At 42.3% G+C, this 16,429-nt stretch overlaps 1 protein-coding gene across 12 annotated transcripts in view; it reads left to right on the plus strand.

Moving 5' to 3' along the window:
• The window catches only part of LOC132394331 (cilium assembly protein DZIP1-like), a 167,112-nt gene that overhangs the window by 85,235 nt on the left and 65,448 nt on the right, over positions 1–16,429 (plus strand). For all 12 annotated transcript variants that reach the window (XR_009512274.1, XR_009512275.1, XM_059970341.1 and 9 more), the window contains one exon: positions 3,338–3,386. Coding sequence is in view for 10 of the 12 variants with exons in the window: in XM_059970341.1 (XP_059826324.1) it covers positions 3,338–3,386 (49 nt within the window). In the remaining 2 variants the exon portion in view is untranslated. The remainder of the gene's footprint in view (positions 1–3,337; positions 3,387–16,429) is intronic.

The raw sequence follows: 16,429 nt of genomic DNA on the forward strand, positions 1-16,429 counted from the left end.
CTGTGTATGTCAGTGAGGAGTGGTCAGCCTGCATCTTCATAAAGTCCACCATCATGTCTTTGGTCTTGTTCACATTAAGACTCAAGTTGCTGTACTTAGCACCATTCTACAAGTCACTCTACTTCCTCCCTGTATGCCATCTTGTCATTGTTGATGAGGCCAACCGCTGTTGGTTTGGTTTGAACTCAATCTAGCAGTGCAGTCTGCATCAGCAGGGTGAACAGCTGTGGGTGGACCGCACAGTCCTCGGGAGTGCCACTGATCAACATGATGGAGCTAGAGATGATACTGCCAATGTGGACTGACTGTGGCCTTTCTGTCAAGAAGTCCAGGATCCAATTACAGAGATGTTGAGACCCAGTGAGAACAGTTTACCTACTAACTTCTGAGGAATTATCATATTAAACACCGAGCTGAAATTAATAAATGGCATCCTGGCATATGAGCACAATTTTCCAAGTGGAACAGGACGGAGTGGAGTGTAGAGGCAATAGCATCATCTATGGACCGATTTGAGTGATAAGTGAACTGGAAAAGGTCCAATGTAGCAAGAAAATAGTTTTTAATGTGATCCAAAATCAGCTGCTCAAAGCACTTCATTGTTGTTGAGGGCAGTGCCACTGGATATTAGTCAATAAGGCTCGTTACTGTTGCTCTATTGGGCACTGAGATGATAGTGGTTGCCTTGAAGCCTGGGGGACAGTGAGATCTGTTCCAGAGAGATGTTAGAGGTATTTGTTAGAACCTATGTTTACCGGACTGCACAATCCCTCAGCACCTATCCAGGTATGCTATCAGGCCCCACAGCTTTATGTGGGTTGACGCTGGCTAAGGTTTTCCTCACATCAGCTATGGCCAGAAAGAGTGCCTGCTCCTTGAGTGGGGGCTGGAGGGGGTGGTGAAAAGGGCACATTGTTCCATGTATCAAACTGAGTCTAAAAGGCATTCAGCCTATCAGGAAGAGAAGCATAATTGTCATTGATATGCAGAGTGGACTTCTATTCCGTTATGGTCTGAATGCCCTGCCACATGGTGCCTCATGTCTTCAGTGTCACAGAAATGGCCATATGTTCTCCTGTTCAGTTAGGACCCAAATTTCTCTTTTCAATTTTCTACTAACTCTTTTGTACTGACTTTACAATGTGTCACAATTTTCTATTTGCTTCCTCACTTGTTCGGTTAACACACAAATTTGCTCTTTAGGTTTTTCACTGTCTTTATCATGCTGACTTTTGTAACTGAATACGTTTTGTCCTTCTTAGTTGTGATAAGACTGCTAGCATTTTCTTCATTCTCTCAGCCGTTCTCTGGGTCTTACCCTGTGCCCTTTTAATTATCATCGAGCAGCCAAATTCCATTAGACTCAGCACTGATTTCTTTCCAGTTGGAATACTTCATTTAGATAAAATCCTAAACCCTCACTCATCTGTTCATACATAACAATCAACAGTTCCATTCGTCCTCTTCCTGTAGTAGGCTTCTTCTCTAATTGGCCCATGACTTTGATTCCCCTCATACCACAGATATAGAATAATTGTTCACTTACTGGGGTTGTATAGCCTAAAACAAAGGAGTCTGTAGTCAAAATCAATAGATTGCACAGTGAAGTTCAAATGGATCACACCAAATATCACATTAATAGACTATTCTCAGACAAAAAGTGCTTTTTAACTTCACTTAAAAAAGAGCAGAGTGGAGAAGATCGCTGAGCTTTAACTTCACTCTTAGACTTTCTTTAAATAGTGTGTTGGGACAAGAACTTGCTGCTTCTCTGATGATTAGGAAATTAAAGAGGAGGATCTTTCCTCCTGATGAATGTACATACTGGAACTTTTTGTCTTATCTGGGATTCTTCCCATACTTAATCTCATCAACTATCTTCTTCCTGGTATCAAGCTGCTAAATCTGGAGATGTTGTCCAAAAGTCCTTCAGAAGTCATGAATGATGTTCAAATCTTGTTGCAGCTATTTGATTAGATATTTGTCATGGTTCATGGTAGCCTGTACTAGCAAGCTAGACGAGTAAAGAAAAGTAATAAAGGAACTAAAGCACAAGCTTTTCTATTATTTTGCAAACCAGTATGGACCAATTTAAATAAGAATTCATGAACATGTACCGATTGATTCACAGACAAAGAAACTACAAAAGTTTAGAACCAAATAAACTCCAAGTTTATAAACGGGAATGTACAAGCACATAAGCAAGTATAGAGAAAGCCAAAACTGCAAGGAAAAACACAATAAAAATAAAAATCTTGAACTCTAATCCAACAATACTTACTTAAAAGGATTAAAAATGAAGGCTCTGATGAAAGGACTCAGGAATGGGACTAGCTAAACTGGTCTTCCATAGAATTGGCATTACTTGTGAGCCACAGTAACCCTCCTGCCCATATTGTGGTGCTGAACTAATTGAATTGGTAATTAAATGCTTAACTAAGCTATTCCCTTCCATACTATACCCTCTATTCTCTGCACAGTCATGTGCGTATCTAAGAACTGCTTAAATGCCACTTCGAACTACACAAGTTTGGCTAACCTCTCCTTCTAGCACATACCATTTAATTGAGGAAGCATCCTATAAACCTCTTCTGACCCCTGCAAAAGTCATCATGTCCTTCCTGGCGACCAAAATTGAATGCAATTCTCCAGATTTGGCCAAACCGGAGTTTTCTAAAGCTGCAACATAACTTCCAGACTTTTGAACTTAGTGCCTTAAGAAATAAAGTCACCTTCTTTCCCGCCTTATTAGCCTGTGCGACCACTTTCAGGGATTTAGTTATGTAGTGATTTTAATTAGTTTCGATCTCGTTGGCTACTTCAAATGTTAATTTTTAGGTATTAATGTCTATTTTAGTACCTTTTTGAAAATTAACAAACTGTATATCCTGAAAATCTCAAATAAAAACAAAGCATTAGAAGGTCAAGCAACATCAGTCGGAAGAGAACAAAGTAAATGAATCGTTATGTACTGTGAGAGTCCAATCTTTTGTTTCTGGGCATTTTAGAAGCAATAACCAATTAACTAGAACATATAAAGCTATTTGGTGGAGCAGTTTTCTGAATACATGTTGTTACAACTATGCTCAATGGGAAATTACTGGATTTCATTACTTCACATGATTTTCAATTCATTGTCCTGTGGCATATATGTTGAAAATCAGCACTATAATATTTGTGGAACATTGATCTTGAACAAACTTAATCACTTCATTTGATTGCCTGTGCTGTCAGATTGAGGTTACAATTAAGCGTTTGATTTCGGAACCCTTAATTCCTGAAAGTGTACTTCGTTAGAATCAGCTCTCAGGTTCTAATTTATTTATTTTTTAAACAGCTGGAAGCATGTCCTGTCAAGACACCAAAGAAGATAATCGAATCTCAATGTAAGATCTATTTATACATCTAAATATTTATGTAGCATAGATCTCTCTCTGTACCTATAGCCTTATCAATTATTTTTTCCTGTATCTCACTCTTCCAGAATCTCAACTGATCTCTCTCTAGTCCCTTGTTCACTTTGTCCTAGTTTCCTACTGCAAACCAATCCTACTTTCTTCCTCAGACTACTCTGCTCATTTCCTATAACCCACACTTTTCCATGATTATTTTTGCTTCATTACATTCCTCTCTCTGCCTAACTTATCCTGTTTATCTTTTCCCCCGCCAGTCTTCTGTCAATTATTTTTCTTAACTAATCATTCCTTTTAAAGTGAACCCCTATCACTTTCTCTAGTGTTTACACACTCTGCCCAGTAGATTATCACAGAAAAGAACCATTTCTCACGTGCAGTTCTGCTGTATGCTATGCTCAGTGCAGTACTTTCAATGGAATATAGTACCCTCATTGCCTGGGATGGGGTGTTTAAGGGGTTTTATAACAATACGTATCAGCAAAGTTAAGGAATTTCTTTCTGGCAATTTCTTAGTTCTCTTCAAGTCTGGCAAATATTATTTTTATCCATATAAAATGTAGGTATGTCAAATTGATTTTATTTACTGTTTGATAACTTAACATTTAATATACTTACCCATTTCTCACTGAGCTGTTTTCTGTGAGGTTATAGCTTGGAAGATTCTTGTAAATTTGTGGAATAAATTAAAGAAGTATTAAATGACAATCAAAATCTGTAAATGCTCAAATTTTGAAATAACATAGAAGGTGAGAATGCAGGAACAAACAATTTGCCTTTGATAGAACATTACACTACAGTACAGGCCCTTTGGCCTACCATGTTGTGCTGACCTTTTAATACATTCTTAAGGTCAGTCTAACCTTTCCCTCCAACATAGCCCTCCATTTTTCAATGATCTATGTACCTACCTACCTGGTCTCTGCCTCTGCCACCATCCCTGACAGTACCCCTAGGGGTATTCCTACTCCCTTTCTTTAACAAACGAATAACATTTGTTGTCTTCCAATCGTGTGGTACTACTCCTGTGGCCAGTGAGGATGCAAAGATCATCATTAACAGTGCAGCAATCTCTTGCCTCGCTTTCCATAGTAAGCTGGGATATATACTGTCCAGCCATGGACACTTATCTCTCCTAATGCTTTTCAAAGTTCCAATTCATCCTCGTTCTTAACCTCAACATGTTCTAGCATATCAGCATGTTTTATGCTGTCCTCACATACATCAAGGTCCTGCTCAGTCGTGAATACTGAAGCAAAATGTTCACTAAGGACTTTACCAACCTCCTCAGACACCAGGTATGTTTCCTTTTCTGTCCTGTCCCTGATCAGTCCTACCCTCACTCAATCAGCCTCCTATTCTTCACATACATGAATAACACCTTAGAGTTTTCTTTATTCCTACTTGCCATAAACTTCTTATGCCCCCATCTAGCTCTCCTATGTCCATTATTAAACCCTTTCCTGGTTATTTTGTTACTCTTTAGAGCTGTCTGATCCTTGCTTCCGAAACATTATAATGTTGTGTCTAAATAAACTAATCCTTGCTACCTACACAATGTCCACATTCCTCCATTCTCTACAAATTCAAGTAGCGACCTAAGAAACTGTTAAATACCTGTATTGTATTACCGTCCCTCGTAGAATATTCCAAGCACCTTTCGCTTTCTGTGTGTAAAAAAAACTAAGCTTGACCTGCACATCTCCTTTGAGCTTACCCTTTTTCATCACGAATACCTGCCTCTAGTATTAGACATTTGACACTAGGAAAATGGTACTGGTTGTCTATTCTATCTATGCCTGTCATTAATCTTATAAATTTCTCTCAGATCTCTCTTCAGCCCAAGTTTGTCTAACCTCTCCATATAGCATATGATCTTTAATCAATGTAGCATCCTGATAAACCACTTATGGACTCTCTCTAAAGCTTCCACATATTTCTTGTAATGCAGTACTCCAAATATGATACTCCAGGTTCCCTTACATTTGACCTGCTAAAGTGCAAAACCTTATATTTGGCCAGATTAAAATCCATCTGGCATCTCTCCTTCCATATCTCTATCTCATCTATATCCGTCTGCATCTTTCAGCAATCATATGTGCTATCCATAATGCCATCAGTCTTTACACCATCTGCAAATTTCATAACCCACCCATCCACGTTTTTAATCCAAGTTATATATCTCACAAAACTGGAGTCCCAGTATAGATCCTGTCAAACGCAAGTAGTCACAATCCTCAAGCTAGAATAGGTCCCATCAATGACTACCCTCTATCAAGCCAGTTCTGAAATCAAATGCCCAAGTGACATTGGATCCCATGTATCTTAATCTTCTGGATGCGCTTACCGTAGACCAGGGACTTCATTAAATACCTTCCTAAAATCCATGTAGAAAGCATTTGCAGTTCTAACTTCAACAATGATCTTGGTCACCACCTCAATAAACTCAAGTATGTTTGACATTCAAAATGCTAGAGGAGCTTAGCTGGCCAGGCAACATTTATGGAACAGAGTAAACTGTTGAAGTCTTGGGCTGAGGCACTTCATCAGGACTGCAAAAAAGAGACAAGAGGTCAGAGTAAGAGGGTGGGGGCAGGAGAGGAATAAGTACGAGGTAGTAGGTGATAGGTGATATCGGTGGGGGAGGAGGGTGAAGTAAAGAGCTGGAAAGTCGATTGGTGAAAGAGATACAGGGCAGGAAAAGGGGGAATCTGATAGGAGTGGACAGAAGGCCATGGAAGAAGGGGAAGGGGAGGAGCACCAGGGGGAGGTGATGGGCAGATAAGGAGATAAGGTGAGAGAGGGAAAAGTGGAAGGAGAATGAAGGGTGGGCAATTACCGGAAGTTCATGCCATCAGATTGGAGGCTACCTGGATGGAATATACGGTTTTGCTTCTCCAACCTGAGTGTGGCCTCATCATGGCAGTAGAGGAGGCCATGGACTGGCATGTCAGAATGGTAAGTAAAATGAAAAACGGGTGGCCGCCTGGCAATTCTGCCTTTTCTGACAGAGCATAGGTGCTCAGCAAAGCAGTCTCCCAATCTATGTTAGGTCTCACCGATATACAGCAGGCCACACCACGAGCAGATGACCTCAACAGACTCATATGTGAAGTGTTGCATCATCAGGAAGGACTGTTTGGGATCCTGAATAAACAGGAAGCCACATCGGGAGCACTGGATACAGTAGATGACCCCATCAGATGCACAGGTCAAATGTTGCCTCACTTGGAAGGACTGTTTGGGGCCCCGAATAAAATTCAGGAGGCCATACCGGGAGTATATCAGTGAGACCCAAAATAGATTGGGAGACCATTTTGCTGAATACCTACCAGAAAAAGCAGAATCTCCCAAGTTGCCACCCTTTTCAATTTTACTTCCCATTTCCATTTTGACATGTTAGTCCATGGCCTCCTCTACTGCTGCGATGAGGCCCCACTCATTTTGGAGGAGCAAGGTCTTGTATTAACCTCCAATGAGATAGCATGAACATTGATTTCTCAAACTTCTGTTAGTTACCCTCTTACCTACCTCCATTCCATTTCCCTCTCCCACCTTATCTCCTTAACTGTCCATCACCTCCCTCTGGTGTCCCTCCTCCTCCCACTTCATCCATGGCCTTCTGTTCTCTCGTATCAGATTCCCCCTTCTCCTGCCCTTTGTCTCATTTACCAATCGACTTCCCAGCTCTTTACTTCACCCCTCCCCCCTTCCAGTTTCACCTTTCACCTACTACCTTGTATTTCTTCCTGTCCTGCCCCACCTTCCTACTCTGACCTAATCTTTTTTCTCCAGTCTTGTTGTAGGGTCTCGGCCGGAAACTTTGACAGTTTTCCATAGATGCTGCCTGACCTGCTGAGTTCCTCCAGCATTTGTGTGTATTATTTTGATTTCCAGCATCTGCAGATTTTCTCTTGTTTATGTTTGCCATTCATGACTTGCCCCACATAAAGTTATGCTCAAAAATCATATCCCTAAGGATCTTCTCTAATAGATTACCTACCACGTTTCAGTTCAGAAAGCCTTCATCTAAAAGAAATATTAAATCTTGAGGTGTTTAACTGAAGTTTTACTTAAGTCAAGAAGGGTTTACTAGGCAGTTGAACAACTGACAAATATGTAAATCTCAGATATTTAACACAAGTTAAACAGAAGTTAATTTGGAGGCACAGAAGCACCACTGCCTCACAACACCAGGGCCTTAGGTCGGATCTTGCACCTTGATGAACCTGGTGGAACTTGCACATTCTCCCTGCATGGGTTTCATCTGAGGGCTTCAGTTACTGTACCTCCCACACTCCAAAAACGTTTGAGTTGCTGCTGTGTATTAGTTGGTCACTGTAAATTGCCCCCTCCATGTGTGTAGGTGAGTTCTAGAATCTGTGAGAATATGAAGTGACTGTGGGGAGAATAAACCAGGGATTAAAATGAGAATTAGTGTGAAATCGGTGTTTGATCATTGTTGAAGACTTGATAGGACAAGGTGCTTGTTTTCCAGCTGTATCTCTCAATGACTCTAAAAGACAATGTATTTTTTCTGAACTCACTGATTTTTAGAGCTGGCTGTCTAGTAGTACATTTCAAGGAAGTGACAGCATTAATAACTTAGAAGATTATAAGTCATGAGATAAGATTGTGTTAGTTATCTTGCTTCTAATTTCTATTATGAAAACTGTATGATGTTTCATATGCACAGGTTGGATGGAGCAATTTGGTGTTATTAATTCTCAAGAGTAATTGGAAAAAATACTCCAGTCGCAATTAGGAAAGCCAGAATGGGCCATGAAAAGTCCTTAGCAAGTAGGATTAAAGAGAACCCAAGGCATCCTGAACATAAATCAAGAGCAGGAGGGTGACTAGGGAGTGGGTAGGTCCTCTCAAAGATGAAGGAGAGAACATGTGCTGAGAGGCAGATCATGCATGTTCTCCCTGTAACCTGACCAATCAAGTGCCCATCAATCTCTGCATTAAGTATACTCAATGGCTTGGCTCCACAGCTGTCTGAGACAGATTCAGTACACCCCAGCTGAAGAACTGCCTCCTCATTTTTGCTTTTAAATGGATGTCCCTCTATTCTGATGCTATACCCTCTGGTACTACACTCACCCACTATAGGAAACATTCTCTCCATGTCACTCTACCTAGACCTTCCAGTATTCAATAGATTTCAATGAGATCCCCGCTCATTCTTATAATCTCCATGTGAGTACAGTCCCAGAGCCATTAATTGCACTTCAGACATTAATCTTTTCCTTCTTGGATCACTCTTGTGAACCTCCGATGGACCCTCTCCAATGCCAGTGTATCTTTTCTTAGATAAGGAGCCCAAAACTGCTCACAATACTCAAAATGAATACTAACATTGCATTTGCATTCCTCACCACAGACTCAGCCTGCAAGTTAACCTTCAGGTAGTCCTTCATGTTCAGAAAATAGTTTACGCTTTTGTCCTTCTACAAAAGCATGACCCGTATGCTTCTGGGCACTGTATTCCATCTACCACTTCTGTTCCCATTCTCCTAATCTGTCTGCGGCCTCTTGCTTCCTTAACACTACCTGTCCCTCCACCTAATTTCATATGGCTCTTGTGAAATTGGATCCTGGATTTCTTTACTTGTAGACCCTAGTCAGTTAGGATTGACAAAAAAATCTCCTCCACAATCTCTATCAGCACAGCTGCACTACAGCAGTGGCCCAACCACTGGGCCGCGGACCGGTACCGGGCCACAAAGCATGCAGCTACCAGGCTGCGAGGAAATAATATGATTTGGTGATATGAAATGATATGAGTCAGCTGCACTTTTCCTCATTCCCTGTCACACCGACTGTTGAACTTGTACGCACGCAAGGTCATCAGTCGCCTAAACGCAGTGATACCCTCGCGCCAGGGATCGCTGGTTGGCCTCGGGTAACCGGCCATTGCTACTGGCCTGGAGCATGGACAGATGGGTGCCGCCTCGAAACCTGTTTAGCACACCGAATGTTTGTGGGAAACCCGGTGCTAAAATATTTGCAGACGACCTAATTCAGGCTCAGGGTTTCGTAAGTAGCAGAGCAGCTACCTCGCTGCGATCTACTGAAATTCATCCCTTGAGCCAAACTTTTGTCGACTGCTCTCTCCAGACTGCGACCGCCGCGGCCCCAGTACGGGGATCTCCAGCGCTTACCTTGTCCTCTCACTGGTGCAATGACTTTATATGTTCATACGAGGAAAATATGCGCTGTGTGTTTAATATTAAATTCATTAGATAAACCATTTTAGAAACGAAATTGAGTGTATTAGCCACTTATAAGTGACTCATAGTTGACTTATCACCTACATTCCGTTCGTGATTAACACCCCCCCCCCCCACCCCCCCACCCGTCGGCCGGTCCGCAAGAATATTGTCAATATTAAACTGGTCCATAGTGCAAAAAAGATTGGTGACCCTTGCACTACAGGGATGTGTGCTTAGCTCCCTGTTGTACTCGCTTCACACCTATGACTGTGTGGCTAAGTACATCTCCAACACTATGTACAAGTTCACTGATGATGCCACTGTTGTAAGCTGTATCTAAGGTGGTGATGAATCAGCATACAGGAGAGATTGAAAATTTGGCTGAGTGGTGTAATAACAACAACCTCTCACTTGATGTCAGCAAGACCAAGGAACTGATTGTAGACTTCAGGAGAGGGAAACCAAACGTCCATGAGCCAGTACTCATCAGAGGTGGAGAGGATCAATAACTTTAAATTCCTGGGTGCCACTATCTCAGAGGTTCTGTCCTGGACCATCATGTAAGTGTAACTGCAAAGAAAGCACAACATCGTCTGTACTTCTTTAGGAGTCTATGGAGATTTGGCATCTCATCAAAAACCTTGATAAACTTCTCTAGAACTGTAGTGGAAAGTGCACTGACTGGCTGCATTACAGCCTGGCATGGGAATACCAATGCCTTTGAACAGAAAAAAACGACAAAAGACTGTGGATTTGGCCCAGTGTATCATGTGTAAAGCCCAGACAGCCACTGAGCACATCTACATGAAATTTTGTTATAGAAAAGCAGCATCCATCATCAAAAATCATCACCACCCAGGCCATGCTCTTTTTTCACTGCTGCCATCAGATAGAAGGTACAAGTGCCTCAGGGCTCACACCACCGGGTTCAAGAACAGTTGCTACCCCTCAACCATCAGACTTTTGAACAAAATGACTGACTACACTCATTCTATTTCTGGTGTTCTCACAACTAATGGTCTCACTTTAAGGACTCTTTATCCTGTTATTTCATGCTCTTGTTATTGCTATTTATTTATATTTGCATTTGCACAGTTTGTTGTGCATCGATCCTGTTTACATTCGTTGTTCTATAGACTTGCTAACTATGCCCGCAGGCAAAAGAATGTCAGGGTTGTATGTGGTGACATGTATGTACTCTGACAATAAATTTTACTTTGAACTTAGAACAAACTCCGACCACTAGTCACTTCCAACCAACTAGAAATGGCTCTCTTTATTCTCATTCTATGCCTCCTGCCAATCAGTCAATCCTCTATCCATGCTAGCCTCTTTCCTGTAATATCATGGGCTCTTAACTTGTTAAGCAGCCTCATGTGTGGCACCTTGTCAAAGACCTTTTGAAAATCTAAGTACTCAACATCAACCAATTTTCCTCTGTTATTTCCTCAAAAAATTCCAACAGATTTATTTTTGGTCTGTTTTATCTTGTGCCTCCAAATACCCTGAGACCTCATCCTTAACAATCAACTTCAACATCTTCCTAACCATCGGACACAGGCTAACTGGCCTTTAATTTCCTTTCTTCTGCTTCCCTCCTTCCTTAAAGAATGGAGTGAACCATGCCTCCATAACCTCTCCAGTCACCTCTTTTGGAAACCTGGAACGTAGTTCATATGGTCTAGGTGACTTATCTACCTTCAGACCTTTCAGCTTCCCAAGCACCAGCTCCCTATTAATAGCAAATGCACTCACCCCTGCCTCCTGACACTCTCAAACTTCCAGCATAATGCAATTGTCTTCCACAGTAAAGACGAATGCAAAATACTTATTTTGTCAGCTATTTCATTGTCTCCCATTGCTAGCTCACCAGCATTATTTTCCAGTGGTCCTGTGTCTCTTTTACTCTTTATAAATTTGAATAATACTTTTGGTCCTATTATATAACCATATAACAATCACAGCACGGAAACAGGCCATCTCGGCCCTCCTAGTCCGTGCCGAACTCTTAATCTCACCTAGTCCCACCTACCCGCACTCAGCCCATAACCCTCCACTCCTTTCCTGTCCATATACCTATCCAATTTTACCTTAAATGACACAACTGAACTGGCTTCTACTACTTCTACAGGAAGCTCATTCCACACAGCTATCACTCTTTGAGTAAAGAAATACCCCCTCGTGTTTCCCTTAAACTTCTGCCCCCTAACTCTCAAATCATGTCCTCTCGTTTGAATCTCCCCTACTCTCAATGGAAACAGCCTATTCGTGTCAACTCTATCTATCCCTCTCAAAATTTTAAATACCTCGATCAAATCCCCCCTCAACCTTCTACGCTCCAATGAATAGAGACCTAACTTGTTCAACCTTTCTCTGTAACTTAATTGCTGAAACCCAGGTAACATCCTAGTAAATCGTCTCTGCACTCTCTCTAATTTATTGATATCTTTCCTATATTTCGGTGACCAGAACTGTACACAATATTCCAAATTTGGCCTTACCAATGCCTTGTACAATTTAAACATTACATCCCAACTTCTGTACTCAATGCTCTGATTTATAAAGGCCAGCGTTCCAAAAGCCTTCTTCACCACCCTATCTACATGAGACTCCACCTTCAGGAAACTATGCACTGTTATTCCTAGATCTCTCTGTTCCACTGCATTCCTCAATGCCCCACCATTTACCCTGTATGTTCTATTTGGATTATTCCTGCCAAAATGTAGAACCTCACACTTCTCAGTATTAAACTCCATCTGCCAATGTTCAGCCCATTCTTCTAACCGGCATAAATCTCCCTGCAAGCGTTGAAAACCCACCTCATTATCCACAACACCTCCTACCTTAGTATCATCGGCATACTTACTAATCCAATTTACCACCCCATCATCCAGATCATTTATGTATATTACAAACAACATTGGGCCCAAAACAGATCCCTGAAGCACCCCGCTAGTCACTGGCCTCCATCCCAATAAACAATTATCCACCACTACTCTCTGGCATCTCCCATCTAGCCACTGTTGAATCCATTTTATTACTCCAGTTTTAATACCTAACGACTGAACCTTCTTAACTAACCTTCCATGTGGAACTTTGTCAAAGGCCTTGCTGAAGTCCATATAGACTACATCCACTGCCTTACCCTCGTCAACATTCCTTGTAACTTCTTCAAAATATTCAATAAGGTTTGTCAAACATGACCTTCCACACACAAATCCATGCTGGCTACTCCTAATCAGATCCTGTCTATCCAGATAATTATTAATACTATCTCTAAGAATACTTTCCATTAATTTACCCACCACTGATGTCAAACTGACAGGTCTATAATTGCTAGGCTTACTTCTAGAACCCTTTTTAAACAATGGAACCACATGAGCAATACGCCAATCCTCCGGCACAATCCCCGTTTCTAATGACATCTGAAAGATCTCCGTCAGAGCTCCTGCTATCTGTACACAAACTTCCCTCAAGGTCCTAGGGAATATCCTGTCAGGACCCGGAGATTTATCCACTTTTAAATTTCTTAAAAGCGCCAGTACTTCCACCTCTTTAATTGTCATAGATTCCATAACTTCCCTACTTGTTTCCCACACCTTACACAATTTAATATCCTTCTCCTTAGTGAATACCGAAGAGAAGAAATCATTCAAAATCTCTCCCATTTCCCTCGGCTCCACACATAGCTGACCACCCTGATTCTCTGAGGGACCAATTTTATCCCTCACTATCCTCTTGCTTTTAATATAACTGTAGAAACCTTTCGGATTTACTTTAACCTTATTTGCCAAACCAACCTTGTATCTTCTTTTAGCTTTTCTAATCTCTTTCTTAAGATTCCTTTTACATTCTTTATACTCCTCGAGCAATTCCTTTACTCCATGCTGCCTGTATCTATTGTAGACATCCCTCTTTTTCCAAACCAAGTTTCTAATATCCCTTGAAAACCATGGTGCTTTCAAACCTTTAACCTTTCCTTTCAACCTAACAGGAACATAAAGATTCTGTACCCTCATAATTTCACCCTTAAAGGACCTCCATTTCTCTATTACATCCTTCCCATAAAACAACTTGACCCAATCCACTCTCTCTAAATCCCTTCTCATCTCCTCAAAGGTAGCCTTTCTCCAATCAAAAATCTCAACTCTAGGTCCAGTCCTGTCCTTCTCCATAATTATATTGAAGCTAATGCTATTGTGATCACTGGACCTGAAGTGCTCCCCAACACATAAATCTGTCAGCTGACCTATCGCATTACCTAACAGGAGATCCAACACTGCCCCATCTCTAGTCGGTACTTCTATGTATTGTTGCAAAAAACTATCCTGCACACATTTCACAAACTCTAAACCATCCAGCCCTTTTACAGAATGAGCTTCCCAATCTACGTGTGGAAAATTAAAATCTCCCACAATCACCACCTTGTGTTTACTACAAATATCTGCTATCTCCTTGCACATTTGCTCTTCCAACTCACGCTCCCGATTAGGTGGCCTATAATACACTCCTATCAGTGTTACTACACCTTTCCCATTCCTCAATTCCACCCAAATAGCCTCCCGAGAGGAGCTCTCTAATCTATCCTTCCAAAGCACTGCCATAAGATTTTCTCGGACAAGCAATGCAACACCTCCTCCCCTGGCCCCTCCTACTCTATCACACCTGAAGCAACTAAATCCAGGAATATTTAGTTGCCAATCACACCGTTCCTTCAACCATGTTTCACTAATAGCTACAACATCATAATTCCAGGTAGCAATCCACGCTTTAAGCTCATCTACCTTTCTTACAATGCTCCTAGCATTAAAATAGATACGTTTAAGATAGTCTCCACCTCCTCCTCTCTTTTCATCCCTAACAATGCATTCAAATTTATTATCCTTTTCTTTCTTCTCCCCTACATCTTCGGGCTGAGCGCATCCCTTCTCCATCGCCTGCCTTTCCTCCCTCACACACAGTCTACTTACTTGCTCTACTGGTGAACTAACCTCCTCTCCCATAGTTTCCTCAAATTGATTCCCACCCCCCCATCTTACTAGTTTAAAGTCTGCCCTGTAGCCCTAGCAAACCTCCCCACTAGGATATTGGTCCCCCCAGGATTCAAGTGTAACCCATCCTTCTTGAACAGGTCATGCCTGCCCCAGAAGAGGTCCCAATGACCCAGAAACTTGAATCCCTGCCCCCTGATCCAATCCCTCAGCCACGCATTCATCCTCCACCTAATTCCATTCCTACTCTCACTGTCGTGTGGCACAGGCAGTAATCCCGAGATTACTACCTTTGCGGTCCTTCTTCTTAACTGCCTTCCTAACTCCCTGTACTCTCGTTTCAGGACCTCTTCCCCTTTCCTACCTATGTCATTGGTACCTACATGTACCACGATCTCTGGCTCCTCACCCTCCCACTTCAGGATATCTTGGACGCGATCAGAAACGTCCCAAACCCTGGCACCAGGGAGGCAAACTACCATCTGGGACTCCCAATCACCTCCACAGAACTGCCTGTCTGAACCCCTGACTATCGAGTCCCCTATTACTATGGTCCTCTTTCTTTTATCCCTACCCTTCTGAGCTACAGGGCCGTCCTCTGTGCCGGAGGCCCAGCCACTGTCACTTCCTCCAGGTAGGCTGTCCCCCCCAACAGTACTCAAACATGAGTACTTATTGTCAAGGGGTACAGCTACTGGGGTACTCTCTAGTACCTGCCTCTTCCCCTTCCTGACCGTGACCCACCTATCTGCCTCCCGTGGCCCCGGAGTGACCACCTGCCTGTAACTCCTCTCTATCACCTCCTCACTCTCCCTGACCAGGCGAAGGTCATCGAGCTGCAGCTCCAGTTCCCTAACTCGATCCCCCAGGAGCTGCAATTTGGCACACCTGGCGCAGATGTGGACGTCCGGGAGGCTCGGAGACCCCAGGACCTCCCACATCCGACACCGAGAACAACAAGCTGCCCTCACACTCAAACTTCCCGAATAACTGAAAATAACAAGGAGAACTAAAAGGTAAGTCGACTGTGCCCTCTTCCGCCTAAGCCCTCTGAGCCCAAGCCCTACACTCTGCTCCCGGCTCACTCCGCTGCCCGCAAACGAAGCTTCCCGCTGCTTAAGGCTGCGTTCTTTTTATATCTTCCCTCCTTCCTAGGCCTCCTTCGTGCACCTGCACAGTCCTGCCTCTCAGAACTCCGATCTGAGAAGCAATTTGAAAATGGCCGCCGCCGCACTTCTTCTCAAAGCCTCGCTGTCTTCTTCCAAAATTATTGGAATTTATTATTATTGGCTAGTTTACCTTCATATTCGATCTCTTCCTTCCTTATGCCTTTTTTAGTTGCCTTCTGGTGATTTTTAAATGCTTCCCAATCCTCTAACTTCCCATTAATTTTTTGCATTATTATATGCTCTCCCTTTTCCTTTCATGTTGTTTTTGACTTCCTTTGTCAGCCATGGATGCAGAAGCCTGCCTTTAGATTACTACTTCTTTGTGCTCTGTCTAGCCTCTGCTGTTCTGCTGTCATTATGCTGTTGTGGACTTCCGATCAATTTTGGCCAGCTCCTCTCTCATGCCTTTGTAATTCCCTCTATTCTACTGATACATCGGACTTTAGCTTCTCCCTCTCAAATTGTAGGCTGAAGTCTACCATATTATGATCACTGTCCCCCTAAGGGTTTCTTTACCTTAAGTACCCTAACTCAAATCTGGTTCATAACACAACACCTAATCCAGAATATTCTTTCCCATAGTGGGCTCAACCATAAGATGTTCTAAAAGGCTGTCTCAAAAGCATTCTACAACTTCT

Source organism: Hypanus sabinus, chromosome 5 (genome assembly GCF_030144855.1).
Source record: "Hypanus sabinus isolate sHypSab1 chromosome 5, sHypSab1.hap1, whole genome shotgun sequence".
Taxonomy (NCBI): domain Eukaryota; kingdom Metazoa; phylum Chordata; class Chondrichthyes; order Myliobatiformes; family Dasyatidae; genus Hypanus; species Hypanus sabinus.